Genomic DNA, 13,373 nt, shown 5'->3' on the forward strand with positions numbered 1-13,373 from the left:
ATGTTTTTGCACATAAAAAAAATTGAAATTTCAACTTAAAACTTCTGTATTATGTTTTGTTTTAGCTCCTAGCATTTATTTATAAAATAAAAAAAACGTGTTGACTTTTTGCATTTTTTTTCAAACAAATTGGTAAAGAAAGTGGTTAAGCAATTCGACAACATCCCATGCTTTTTTTTTCCCCTTTTTTTTCCTTTCTTATCGATTTGACTTTTATTGTGGTAATCTGATTTTAGGATTAAATTCAAATAAACAATATAATTTTGTGAAAAATAAAATGTATGTTTCAATTCATTTTATGAAATTTTGAGCAGAATATACTTTAAGAATCTTTTTTTTTTATGATTAAAACTCATGAATTCTTAGGGGAAAAAATGCGAACATTTTCTTGCCCCAGAATAATTTTTTTCTTTCAAATTTGAAATTTTTCTAAAATTGTTAGTTATATTTTATGAGAAAGTTATGATATAATTGTTTTAATGTCTTTTGTAACCATGCCCCTACCCCCTCCTTCCCCTATCAGCAAAAATAAGCAAATAACAAACCCTCCCCATTTCTGGTGCTTACGTAATATTTGATTGGCCCCTTTTTATTAAATTAGTTGCTTATAGATTAGTAGATAATATTTTTTTTAAAATAAACATTTCAATGCGATTTGTGCATTGAAACTATTCAAAATCTTAGTGTTTTTTTTTCTTTCTGAAAGCTTTGCTTAGGTTAAATTAACTTATACACTTCCTGAAATGAGAGAAATGTTTTATAAATTTACAATTTGTCATGAAACTCAAAGAAAATAAATTTTCTTTCCAAACCTAGAAAATTTTTTCATAGTCATTTTTCTTTCTTGTTTTATTGTAAAGTCTAAGTTAAAGGCAACACTATTTTCACTTCAGTTTTGTTTGATTCCCTTTTTTCTCAAATGTCACGTTTTGTACTTTTTAAATTTATTTGTGTTGATATTATGAACTTTCCACATATTCATCCAATTAGAGTTTATGAACATGGTTAAACATAAGTATTTTTAATTTCATCCCAGAGGATTATTTTCAAATTTCTTTCTGGCTGAAGTGATCGTGAAATGGAGAAATAGTTATTTCTAAAATAAAATTGTATTGAAAATTTTAAATTTTTCATGCTTTCAACGCATTATTTATCTAATTTTCCTTATTATTAAATGTGAAGTTACACGGATCCTAAATTTGTTTATTTTCAAATTTTGATTTTGACCTTTATTAACTAAATTCAAGCTGTAATGTCAAGATCTAAAGCTCATTTGAACACAAACAGAATAAATATATTTATTATTTCATGTTGGATTTAAATAATATACTGTTAATTCTAGATTACTCACAAATTGTTAATTGAATTCAAGATGCAATGTCAAGCTCTTTTGAACACAAAACAACAAATACTTTTATTATACATGTTGTACTTAAATAATATACTTTTAATTCAAGATTATTCACAAATTTTTTATGTGCTTTATGCTTAATCTGTTTTTTGTCGTATTCCCCCCCCCCCCCGACCATCACGAGTAATATGGTATTAAAAGAAAATCTGCAAAAAGTAAATAAAATTTTCAATTGGGTCTACATTTAAACTTTGTAGATTAATGTGCAATACTTATATGAAAGGAAATATAAATTTAAATAAATATGCACAATTTACAGTTGCAAATGTAATTGCATAAAATAGATAGCTATGTGGTACAAGGGAACAGATGAATTTCTTCTCCTATTTCAAATGGATGACATTTTATGATGAACGAAAATCAAACATCATCTTCTCTTTTTGGATGTTTCTATTGCAAACTTATATGATTCCCATCAGTTTGTTTCTGATCATAAACTTAGTTTGCTAGAAAAATTTTTTTTGAAAAAAAGATATTTTGTCAAATAACGAAACATTTTAGCTCTTTCTGCATCTTTGGTTATTTTACTTTGCTTGTCTTAAATTTTCTTATCAATGGTTTTCACGCCTCCTCATTTCAGGGATACTAAGAAAGTTTACTCTTTATAACTTTTCAAGTTGGTTTTTGTTTGAAAGTTATTACGATAATTTTTAATGTTATTTTGATTTGTTCAAAAAACTGACAAAAACTGCAGATTTTAAAATTAACTCAATAGTGTTTTTTATTTAATTTTTTTCCTAATATATATGTCACCATGAGTGGCTAAAATCTGGAGAATGTCGATTTTCACCTGTGAAAGTGACCAATCATATAGTCTCTTTCTCGCTGGTTCGAAATATATGCTGGATATAATTCGTTATTAGTTTGATGATTACACTAGCCCAGTGTCCCCTACACCAATTTTTTTTAAAGCTCAAGTCAGGGATCTGTTTCAAGGAAATTTGGGTCCGTTAACAGAGTCTTCAGAAAATAGCTTTTCATAAAAACGGACCTTTCACGAAATATTTTAACTTAAAAACGGACCCTTCACAAAATAATTTATCTTTTAATCGGGCCCTTCGCAAATTTGTTTATCTTCATTATTGTATTGCTAATCGAATAAACCCTTCCCTGGAAGGAGGCGAAAGAAAGACAAATGTAAACGAACTAAGTTTTGTCTTCGGCAGACGCTTCTTCCTTTATTCGTCCGAAATGAATATTCTGCGTTCAGCAGTACAATAGGCTAAATACCGAATATTTGTATGTTGCATCTCTAATTTAATAGCAGCCATTGCTGTTTATTTTTTAAAATTTAATTTTTTTAATTATAATTTTACAGTGTTGAGCGTAATCTTGTATCTCTTTACAATTTAAAAACTCCTCGAAAAAGTTTTTTGCAATAACCGGACGCTATTTGCAGAAATTCACAAACTACGAGTAATTTTTTCACAATTTTACAAAAACGGACCTTTTACAAAATGTCTGGACAGACCCCTGGGTCACGTGCCATTGCCCCATATATATTAGCTCGGCATTCCAAACACTCATGTTTTTCTTAATCCTTTAATAAAATATCAAATAAACATTAAAATATCAATGAATAAATTAATATCAAATAGGACATAACAAATATTCTTCCCCAACCTACTATGTGATTGTTGACTTTCACTAGATTTCGGTCATTCATTATAAGAAATGTTTATTATTTGACTTTGAGCAGTAGAATTAACGGATAACAAACAATGTTAATCACTATAACAAATAGGGTCATTCATGGTGAGAAATGCTTATTATTTGACTTTGAGCAGTAGAATTAACGAATAACAAACAATAATGTTAATTACTAGTATAACAAATAGGGTCATTCATAGTAAGAAATGTTTATTATTTGACTTTGAGCAGTAGAATTAACGGATAACAAACAATAATATTAATAACTATAACAAATAGCGTCATTCACGGTAAAAAATGTTTATTATTTGGTTTTAAACAGTAGAATTAGGGGATAACAAACAGTGATTATAATGAAACCCAATTTTACGCATCAAATTTTTTTTTTTAAAAACTTTTTTTTAAATTTTTTTTTATTGAATTTATTAGATAAGTAAAGCCATTTTAAGCAGAATATTTTCTTATGGTAACATGTATTTGTACTCAGAGAGGAAAAATAATATATTTTTATCTTCGAAATAATATAAAAAAATGATATATTAATATATTCGAAACAAAATCTAAAAACTTTCATTTCATTTTTATTAAAACTTGTTATGAAGAAAAATCGCTTAAAATTATAAAAAATTTAATTTATTGCAGCAGCATTATTTGTTTTATATTTTCTCATGATAGTTAGTGCATGGTAATAAAACAAAAATGCTTTATTTTTGAGTTTTATTTTGATCAAAGTTTTGTATATTCTATGTATAATTTTGTTTTGCAGAAGAAGATTTTTTAAAATTGCCAAAATTTTCTGTACCTGAAATGCAAAGAAGTAATTTGGCTCCTGTTATACTTCAACTCAAAGCATTAGGAATTGAAAATATTTTACATTTTAATTTTCCTTCTGTAAGTAAAAATTGATCATTCTCTATTATTTTTAAATTAAAGTAAATTTTACCATCAAAGTATATTCTGCAGAAACTAAATTTTAAATATGCGACTTTTTTCAAAAATTTGTTAACTCAGAAACTATTCAACTGATTGCACTCAAATTTTTTGTCATTTAAAATTTCACTCTTTAAAATGGTGTAAAAAAAATCATACATTACAATTTTAGTTTTTTTTTTTACCATTATTAAATAAAATGTTAAAAATTAATAAATAATTATTAAAAATCAGGGTTTTTGCTTGGAATTATCTTTTGGGTAAATGAATTTTGTGTTAAAATTTTTTGAATTCGCTTAAAGAATTCTTGTAATATAGCAAAATATGCAAAAAGTAAAATTAAGGAGCCTAAACTTTCTCCCAACCAAGTCTATGTAGACTATATTTCCCAGATTGTGGCTAACCTCCATATTTTGAGGGTCAGGAATCCAAATTCGTTTATATAAATGTATGTTAGTTCAGAGAAAGTACGTTTTTGTGTCTGATTTTGTAACTTAAAATATCATCTGTACTAATTAATAAGCGATATTACACGTTAGACGTGTCTCAGCTTCTGATTTTCTCTTAAGAACATGGTGTATAGCGTTTTCAAAACGTTCTTAAAGGTGCTATTTTCGTTATTTGAAAGCCCTTAAAGGTGCTTTTTTCATTGACTGTTTTTAAAAAGTGCTTAATTTTCCCTTTTTGAAAATAAGATTTTTTTTTCCGTTACCACATCGATTTTCTCCACATATTATGCAAAAGTGTGGTTTTCACATTGTTCTATTCAACGTTTTCATAATTCATTTCGGCATGCCGTCGATCCATAGCGTATGAAAGCGCCAATCATTTTACATGTTTGATTAAATATTTGCGAGTCTGTATGTGCGTCTACTGAGCTGGGTTCAGTGAGATTATCGCCTTCTCATGTGCAGCTCTGCTGCATTTTGCAAGATATTCTCAATTTCAGATTTAATTTTTCACCCTCTGATATCAAACTGAAAAATCTCTCGATCATTTTATAACGGCTAATATAATCAAGAAAAAGAGTTCTTTGTCAGAAACTAGTTATTTTCTAATGATCATCTAAAGTCTTTGAAAATTATTTTGCATTTTGTTAATGTATATAGTACTTAAAAATATTTTTTGAGTGCTTAAAAAGTATTTAAAAGGTGCTTATTTTTTGCTGAAAGATTTGGCTATGTACCCTGAAGAATATAGAGTTAGAAAAATATTTTACTCGTGATACAAACCACTACATTTGGTTTAACTATGTTTCAACTACTTAAATTTATATTAATAAAAAGTACTTAAAAGGTGCTTATTTTTTGCTGAAAGATTTGGCTATGTACCCTGAAGAATATAGAGTTAGAAAAATATTTTACTCGTGATACAAACCACTACATTTGGTTTAACTATGTTTCAACTACTTAAATTTATATTAATAAAAAGTACTTAAAAGGTGCTTATTTTTTGCTGAAAGATTTGGCTATGTACCCTGAAGAATATTGAGTTAGAAAAATATTTTACTCGTGATACAAACCACTACATTTGGTTTAACTATGTTTCAACTACTTAAATTTATATTAATAAAAAGTACTTAAAAGGTGCTTATTTTTTGCTGAAAGATTTGGCTATGTACCCTGAAGAATATAGAGTTAGAAAAATATTTTACTCGTGATACAAACCACTACATTTGGTTTAACTATGTTTCAACTACTTAAATTTATATTAATAAAAAGTACTTAAAAGGTGCTTATTTTTTGCTGAAAGATTTGGCTATGTACCCTGAAGAATATAGAGTTAGAAAAATATTTTACTCGTGATACAAACCACTACATTTGGTTTAACTATGTTTCAACTACTTAAATTTATATTAATAAAAAGTACTTAAAAGGTGCTTATTTTTTGCTGAAAGATTTGGCTATGTACCCTGAAGAATATAGAGTTAGAAAAATATTTTACTCGTGATACAAACCACTACATTTGGTTTAACTATGTTTCAACTACATAAATTTATATTAATAAAAAGTACTTAGATGGTGCTTATTTTTTGCTGAAAGATTTGGCTATGTACCCTGAAGAATATAGAGTTAGAAAAATATTTTACTCGTGATACAAACCACTACATTTGGTTTAACTATGTTTCAACTACATAAATTTATATTAATAAAAAGTACTTAGATGGTGCTTATTTTTTGCTGAAAGATTTGGCTATGTACCCTGAAGAATATAGAGTTATAAAAATATTTTACTCGTGATACAAACCACTACATTTGGTTTAACTATGTTTCAACTACTTAAATTTATATTAATGATATTGCAACTGCAATTATTTTAAAAAAAGGATGTCCCCTAATCAGTATTATTTTTTTCTGTAGTATTTCTAGTTGATCTATCTAAATTAAATTTTTTCGTAGGTTGTCTCATTAAATCAACTATCTTTCATGGTTGAATTATTAACCGTTAGTAAAACTATTACCACTCTTAAACTATTATACCGATTACGCTTAAATTTTGTATTGCGTCATCGAATATTACAATCCTTATAGTGTTGTAAACAATTACCTACCTTACAATTCAAACTTTTATCCAAATGTTTTTAAATAAAGTAATAAAAGTTACTAAAAAGTTATTAAAAATTATTTTTTGCAAGGAATTATATTTAAATAAACAAATTCTATTATTGTGGGCAAAAATGTTTCAATTCGCTTAAAAAGTTGTGACAGGCCGATATGTATGCAAAAATTAAAATTTAGGTTACACTAGCTCCAATGAGACAACTGTGGCCCAACTGTTGAAAAATTATTTTTATTATTATGGTCTTTTGTATTTTCATATAGAAACTTTTGCTTTAAAAAAAAGTAGAGATTTTAAATACGAATCTTTTTTAATCCTTTCATATGGTTTTAGTAGTTGCACATGAGTTACTGTAAAAACTGTATAACTTTTTAACTTAGCTAACATTTAATTGTACAATCTGTTCTTATAAACATGTTATTTGTCCAAAAAATACCTTCTTTGTCTTATACAAGCCACTTGTCTACAGGTCTTTTTTGGGCCACTTTGAACACAGTTTTCATTTTGGCAAAGTAGCTGCTCAGATTGCTGCAGACTTTGAAGTAAATGTAAACCAAAAAAAACTTTTTTAAGCAGCTCTGTTTTTTGCTAAATTTTTGTTTAAAGGAAATATTACATTTAGTTATTACTTTTTTAACGAATTAAATCCTTTTATAAAAGAATTTTTTTTAGAATGCATTCATTTATCACCACATTTTGATCATTTCTCTTTAATCTTTTCATTTTAAAATTACCCATATGAAAGACTTAATGTAAAAAGTGTGTACGAGAAAGCAAGCAAGAAGAGTTACTTTGATTTAATTTTTTTTTAAATGCTCTCATTTTTTTAAGAGATGTTAAAACTAAAAATAAATGCATCACTCATTTTCCAAACGCACACTTTTGTGACAAGAAACAATCACTTATATTTTATTGGCCTAAATTTCATAAAAATGTGAGCAAAAGTAGTTTGTTAATTATTAGACATCTTTTTTAAATTGTAGGCACCACCTTCCAAACATGTGATTAGTGCTATTGAACTTTTATACGCTTTAAAAGGTTTGTGTGCATTATTTACTCTTTTTTCAAAAATTCTTTGACACATATCTTATTTTAGTGATATTATTGCAAATAATTTTCAGCCTTAGATGAAAATGGAATTCTAACTTCTCCATTGGGTACCCAAATGGCTGAATTTCCCATTCATCCTATGTTTTCAAAACTACTTCTCATATCAGGTAATTTTTTTTTATTAATAATAAATGAAACCTTAAATGCATTTTCGTGTAAAACATTTTTGATTTATTTCTATTGAAATTGTTTTGCTAAAATAGGCATATCCTATCATTCAATAATTTATCTAATTTTTTTCTCAACAAAAAATAATGATTATCAGGGACTGTCAAAAGTTGTAAAATTTTAGGAGCAAGAAAAATTCTTAGTAGCCAGTAGTTGTCACTTTTGATTGCTTTTAGTCCATCTATATGAGAGATTTTTATATTTTGATTTTCATTGTCACTGTCTTCACCAGATTCAGTTTCATTATCGACTATCACTTCATCGGTAACCTCGTGTTGTCTGTCGGATTGTTCTCTTGAGTGTTTGGAAAATAAAACGTAATTTTTTTTTCGGTGTTAGTTTTAAAAATAAAAAATAAACCAAAACAAAAAAAATCCTTTAAATATTTTATAGTTCGATTCAAGCGGAAACTCGAAACTTTACTGTACTTTGCTACTTGAAGTTTTTTCATGTGCCGTACTAGGACAGATTTAACATTAGATTGAAAACTCTTAATTTTTGTTGAATTTGTTATGGTTTCGTTTTTACCAGAATTTATCAAGAATTACGTAACAGACATCTCAACTGCATCAGTTCTTCCTTTGTTGTTAATTATATTTCCAAGATACCTTTTTTTCCCTTCTAGTTTGTTATTTCAAGGAATATGTCATTTAATTGTTTTAGATTAACTTTCAAATGTTCCTTTAAAAACTCTTCATTCCAAGAATGCATATATTTATTTACTTTTTATTTACTGACGAATGTTATTCATTATAATGATTTTGTAACAGTTAATTTTGTTTTATCTGAGTGGATAATTCAGAGATTTAGAGAGAAAGCTTTTTTTTAAAAAAAATAATTTATAGAAATATAAAATTCATTCAATTTCGTTCATTGTTGCCTAAAAAACATTTGCTCTAAATTTTGAATCTTTTTTAGGTGAATATCATTGTATTGAGGAGGCTCTTACTATTACAGCTATGCTTCAAGTGCAAAATATTTTTGTGTTTGTTCCCAGTAGAATGCTAGAACTGGTAAGATCTTTAACAGTTCATATTGTTTTATAATGAAAATATTTCTAAGTATAGTTACCGCAAAAAATAGTACAGTACAGCAAAAAATAGTACAAAACTATTCATGGAAAAAGGAGAATTGCTGTCATCTGCTACTATTTGCATAATTTTTTACGTTATTAATTAATAAACAGTTTTGCATTAATCATGTGTTTATATGAAAAAGTTGTACTATCCAGCTTCCGTCGAACACACAGCCTATTGCAGTGGATCTATTACGACACATTTGTGTGCCACCAAATTATAGAAATGATGCTTTTTTTATTATGAGTACAGTTTAAATGAAAGAAAAGTATATACGTATAATATTGCATCTATATACTTTTTATAATCTTGTTGGCGATAGTCTTGCCTCTGATAATCTTCAAATGTCAAAATAAGTAGGAAATTTCATGACTAGTAAAATTGTTAATTAAAAAAAGGAAGCAAGCTAAATGTAAACTTACAAATTGAAATGTAAACTTACAATTGAAAAAAAACAAATTGACAAAGAAAAGCAAGCTAACTGTTAATAATTAGTACTGTTGTTTTTATAGTGCATATTATTTTATTTTACATTCAAAATTAATATCATAAACTATTTTACTCCGTGTATTATAGGTAAGTAAACAAGTTTTAAACTTATTTTTTTCTTTGTGAGCCATAAAATTTTGAAATCATTAAAAGTGTGCCGGGACAAAAAAAAAGGTTGAGAGTCACTGATGTAATTATTAAAGTAAAATATAAAAAAATAGTGAATTGTTATTAAAAAATACTTATTGGTTGCTGTTGAAAAATAAGTTTTATTAATGGAAGAGAATATTATAATTTTTTTTTTTTGCTCAGTTAGTTGTAATCATATTGGGCCTATGTTGCCAAATTCTCATAAATCACATCTTATATAAAATATTACTAAGGACAAAAACTTTTGTTGGAGATTATATTTCCTTATACAAGCATGTTTGTTACATCAGATTCATTGCAAAATATGATTCTGTTAAGATATTTTCTTAAATGTAACTAAAAATCATCATTTTTATTTTTAATTTAGTTAATTTTTATTTTTAATTTAATTAATATAAGTTTCCACATCTAAATAATATCAAATAAATCTCTATCCATCATTCGCGCATTTTCTGTGCATATCATCTTGTTTTACAGGTTCTATCACAAGTGTTGTTCCTATAATGTTAATACTACCCATTTATATTGTTTCTGAAGCTAGCCTTTGAAGGAAAAAAATTATTTCGTTTTTAGACTAATGTTAATATAGCTTGGAGAAAGGTTAATGCATCAATTGATGAGAATTTTGAAAGATGTCATGTTTTGAAAGATGTCAGTTGAAAAAAAATGGCCGACGAAGTGCAAAGTGATATTAATGAAGTCAAAAAACAGAACCACAACCAATGTCAATGTTTTCAGAAAGCCTCAAAGATTTTGAAACTTTCACTAATTTACAGAAAAGAAGAAGAAAAAAAAGAGCAATCTGTACTAAATGTCAAAAATTTATTGTTTATCTTGAGAAAAAAAAAAGAGTGTAATCAGACCAAAATTTCTATGCATTATAGCAGTGTTTCCCAAAGTGTGGTACACGTACCCCCAGGGGTACAGGAACAGTTTAGTGGGGGTACGCGTTCTTATGCGAAATATCTTGTAACAAACGAAAATTTAAAAATTTTTTATTTCAAAACAAAGATAGCCAAGAAAATTTAGGATTACGTATTTTTCTATTGGCTACTTTTTTGCAGAATTAACAGTTAATAATTAGTGGTGTCAACAGCCAGTTGTGATTTTTAATTTTTGTGCAATTTTGTTTCTAGTTGAAAATACATTCATTTTTTTTATTCGTGGTACACAGCTTTACAAAAAATTTAGAAAGGGTACACAAAAGTCATAAGTTTGGGAAACACTGCATTATAGGAAAATAAATCTGTCTTATATTTTTTATTACATTTCAAATTTTTTCAAGTTATTTTATGTTGACTGCATTCTTTATTTTCTCATAATGGCTCAATGAGAAACTGCTGGTCTACTCTGTAATTAATATTTCATTTACAGTGAGTGGTAACAGCAATTAAGAATTTATTTCTTTGAATTGCATGTTTTCTAATGAAACAGTTCCCCAAATTCTCAAGGTCAACTGAAGAAGTCACGCAATTGAATTTCTCAAATTTAATTCAAGTAAAGACATAACAAGTATAAACTCATGTTTTATAGATTGTATCTTATATCAATATCTTACGATCGGAGATCCAATTATTTTGAAAGTTTATTCATAAGTTTGATTTTGTATCTCAATTTTTTGTCTGTTCTACTAATTAATTAGCATAGTATAATAACTAAATAGTTTGATCCTCAAAATTTAAAGATTACTCAAAATCCAATCTAAATGGACTGAAATACAAACTTAGCTATAAACTGCCATTTTTTTAGCTCTTGCTTTATCTGTCTTAACCCAATTGTTTTTTTACGTATTCTTTTAGAAACGCAAAAAGATGAAATTTGCTGTGGAAGAGGGTGATTTTCTTACACTTCTTAATGTCTACAACTCATTCCTAAAGGTAGTCTTATCATACTTTTATGCAATCTGTAATCTCTCATGTTACTTGCTGAGGCTTATGTATTAAAATATTTTATATTGTTAAGAATAAGACATTTTTTATACTCTTATTGGTTTGGCAAATGTAAAAATAAATATTAGAGAAAAAATTGTTTCTGCGTATTCTAGCATGAAGTCTGAATAGCCAGAAAAAATTTATACAAAACTTTGCCAGAAATCCTGTTATTATTATTCTTTGTTTGAATACATATTTAAAAGAAATTTTGTGGAACGAGAAATAATAAGCGAAATTTCGTGGGAACAAATTTAATCTTAAATATCTTTATGCAAAATAAGTAAAATGTTTTGTTTTGAAGTTTGTAACTTCTATTTTTTACAACTGCTTGCATCAAATTCAAAATTAAGTTCTCCTTCCATTTCCTAAAACAAATTTTAATCATTTGAGAGTTTAAAAAAAATAATATCCACAAAAAAATATGTTAAAACATAAAGTTTTCTGAAACCATAAAACCTCCCCCTTCCCCCCCCCCCCATAAGAAGGAAATGAAAAACCGTTTTCTTAAGTCCTTTTCTGAAAATTCAAATCATTCGATCATTGTCATTATAAGGTGGCTGGAGACAATAAAATAATAAAAAAAAATCCCTGATTTATTTTCCAGATTAGTTTTATTGAATTTTCCTGATTTTTTTGTAACTGATGTCATAAATTTAATTATAAATGTCTAGTTATGCCATATTCATGCGTAAAAAATATATTATAAAATACTTCTCTATTAAACTTAAAAATAAGAAATATTACTTGAATAAATAAATCAGAAAATAACATTAAATGATTCAACTAAATAGCAGTGAAGTGATGTAATTCAATGCAAATATTTTTTATTATATAAAATTTATTTTATATTACTGAAATTTAAAATACAAAAGTAAGAGTAAATTTTTGGTTGACTTGGGGAAACTTGTAGAGTTCGCTAGATCAGACCTGCGGATCGGAATACCGAACCTGCGACCTCTCATCGTGATATTCTTTCTGCTGTCAGAAATTAACTGCAACTGACTGCAGGATACTGATGTCGTAATTATTCATCGCACATTTTCTCCAGTATATATATGTGTCTGTAAAACCACAAAACTACTACTACTCTGTTATATACTATTTTGAATTTTAATTTATTTTTAAGTTAGTCACGCAGCTTTTGTGACTCTATCATTTTTCCGGAAAATAAAATTTTTTTATTTTTATCTTCTGATTGTTTTGATGTTGTCTTTGGTTCTGTAAAAATGTGAGAATGCTATGCCTCGTTCCCACAAACTTTTGTTGATTTTATAAATTTCTATAGTGAATATGTATTGTACTGTAACTGGAATACAATAATGAATGCTTGAATCAAAATCAAGCATTAGAAAATAACTTTTATAACTTTGACTGACTTTTTTCTTTCTTTCGATATTGAACTCTTATGTATTCTAAATTCAAATTATATTTTGGGTAATTTAATTAAATTTCCTGTTCTGTGATCAGTCCATATTAACACTAAACATATTCCATATTAACACACCAACACTTAATATATACCTATTTTTACCATAGCCGGTCAAATGACCGGACTTAATATTTCTTGATTGAATGTATGAAATATGGATGCTAGGAAGGAAATAAACTAAAAAAACTTCGTTATAATTAAACAAAACTGTATATTATTGCCAATTTTTATGTATTACAAACACAAAGAATAAAAATTTTTATTTCATCACTCAATGCATTTTTTGTATATACAAAGAACTTCCATTGTACATTTTCTGCAAACATATTTCTTCCAATTATTGTTATTTCTATAGTTCTTATAATTATAAGAATTATAATTCTTATAACTTTTCTTACAATTAATATTATTTCTTCTAAGAATTTGTGCAGTCTTGATTGTTTCAACATTTTTCTGGGTAAAAACTAACA

General features: G+C 26.9%; 1 protein-coding gene across 1 annotated transcript in view; it reads left to right on the forward strand.

The window, feature by feature from the left end:
* Window positions 1-13,373, forward strand: part of LOC107454692 (putative ATP-dependent RNA helicase DHX35) — a 55,664-nt gene that overhangs the window by 21,753 nt on the left and 20,538 nt on the right. The window contains exons 11-15 of the mRNA XM_043052518.3: window positions 3,828-3,952; window positions 7,534-7,588; window positions 7,672-7,767; window positions 8,747-8,841; window positions 11,343-11,420. Coding sequence (XP_042908452.3) covers window positions 3,828-3,952; window positions 7,534-7,588; window positions 7,672-7,767; window positions 8,747-8,841; window positions 11,343-11,420 — 449 coding nt within the window. The remainder of the gene's footprint in view (window positions 1-3,827; window positions 3,953-7,533; window positions 7,589-7,671; window positions 7,768-8,746; window positions 8,842-11,342; window positions 11,421-13,373) is intronic.

The sequence above is a fragment of the Parasteatoda tepidariorum genome, chromosome 1 (genome assembly GCF_982258835.1).
Source record: "Parasteatoda tepidariorum strain Cologne lab strain chromosome 1, Ptep-v5.0, whole genome shotgun sequence".
Lineage (NCBI taxonomy): Eukaryota > Metazoa > Arthropoda > Arachnida > Araneae > Theridiidae > Parasteatoda > Parasteatoda tepidariorum.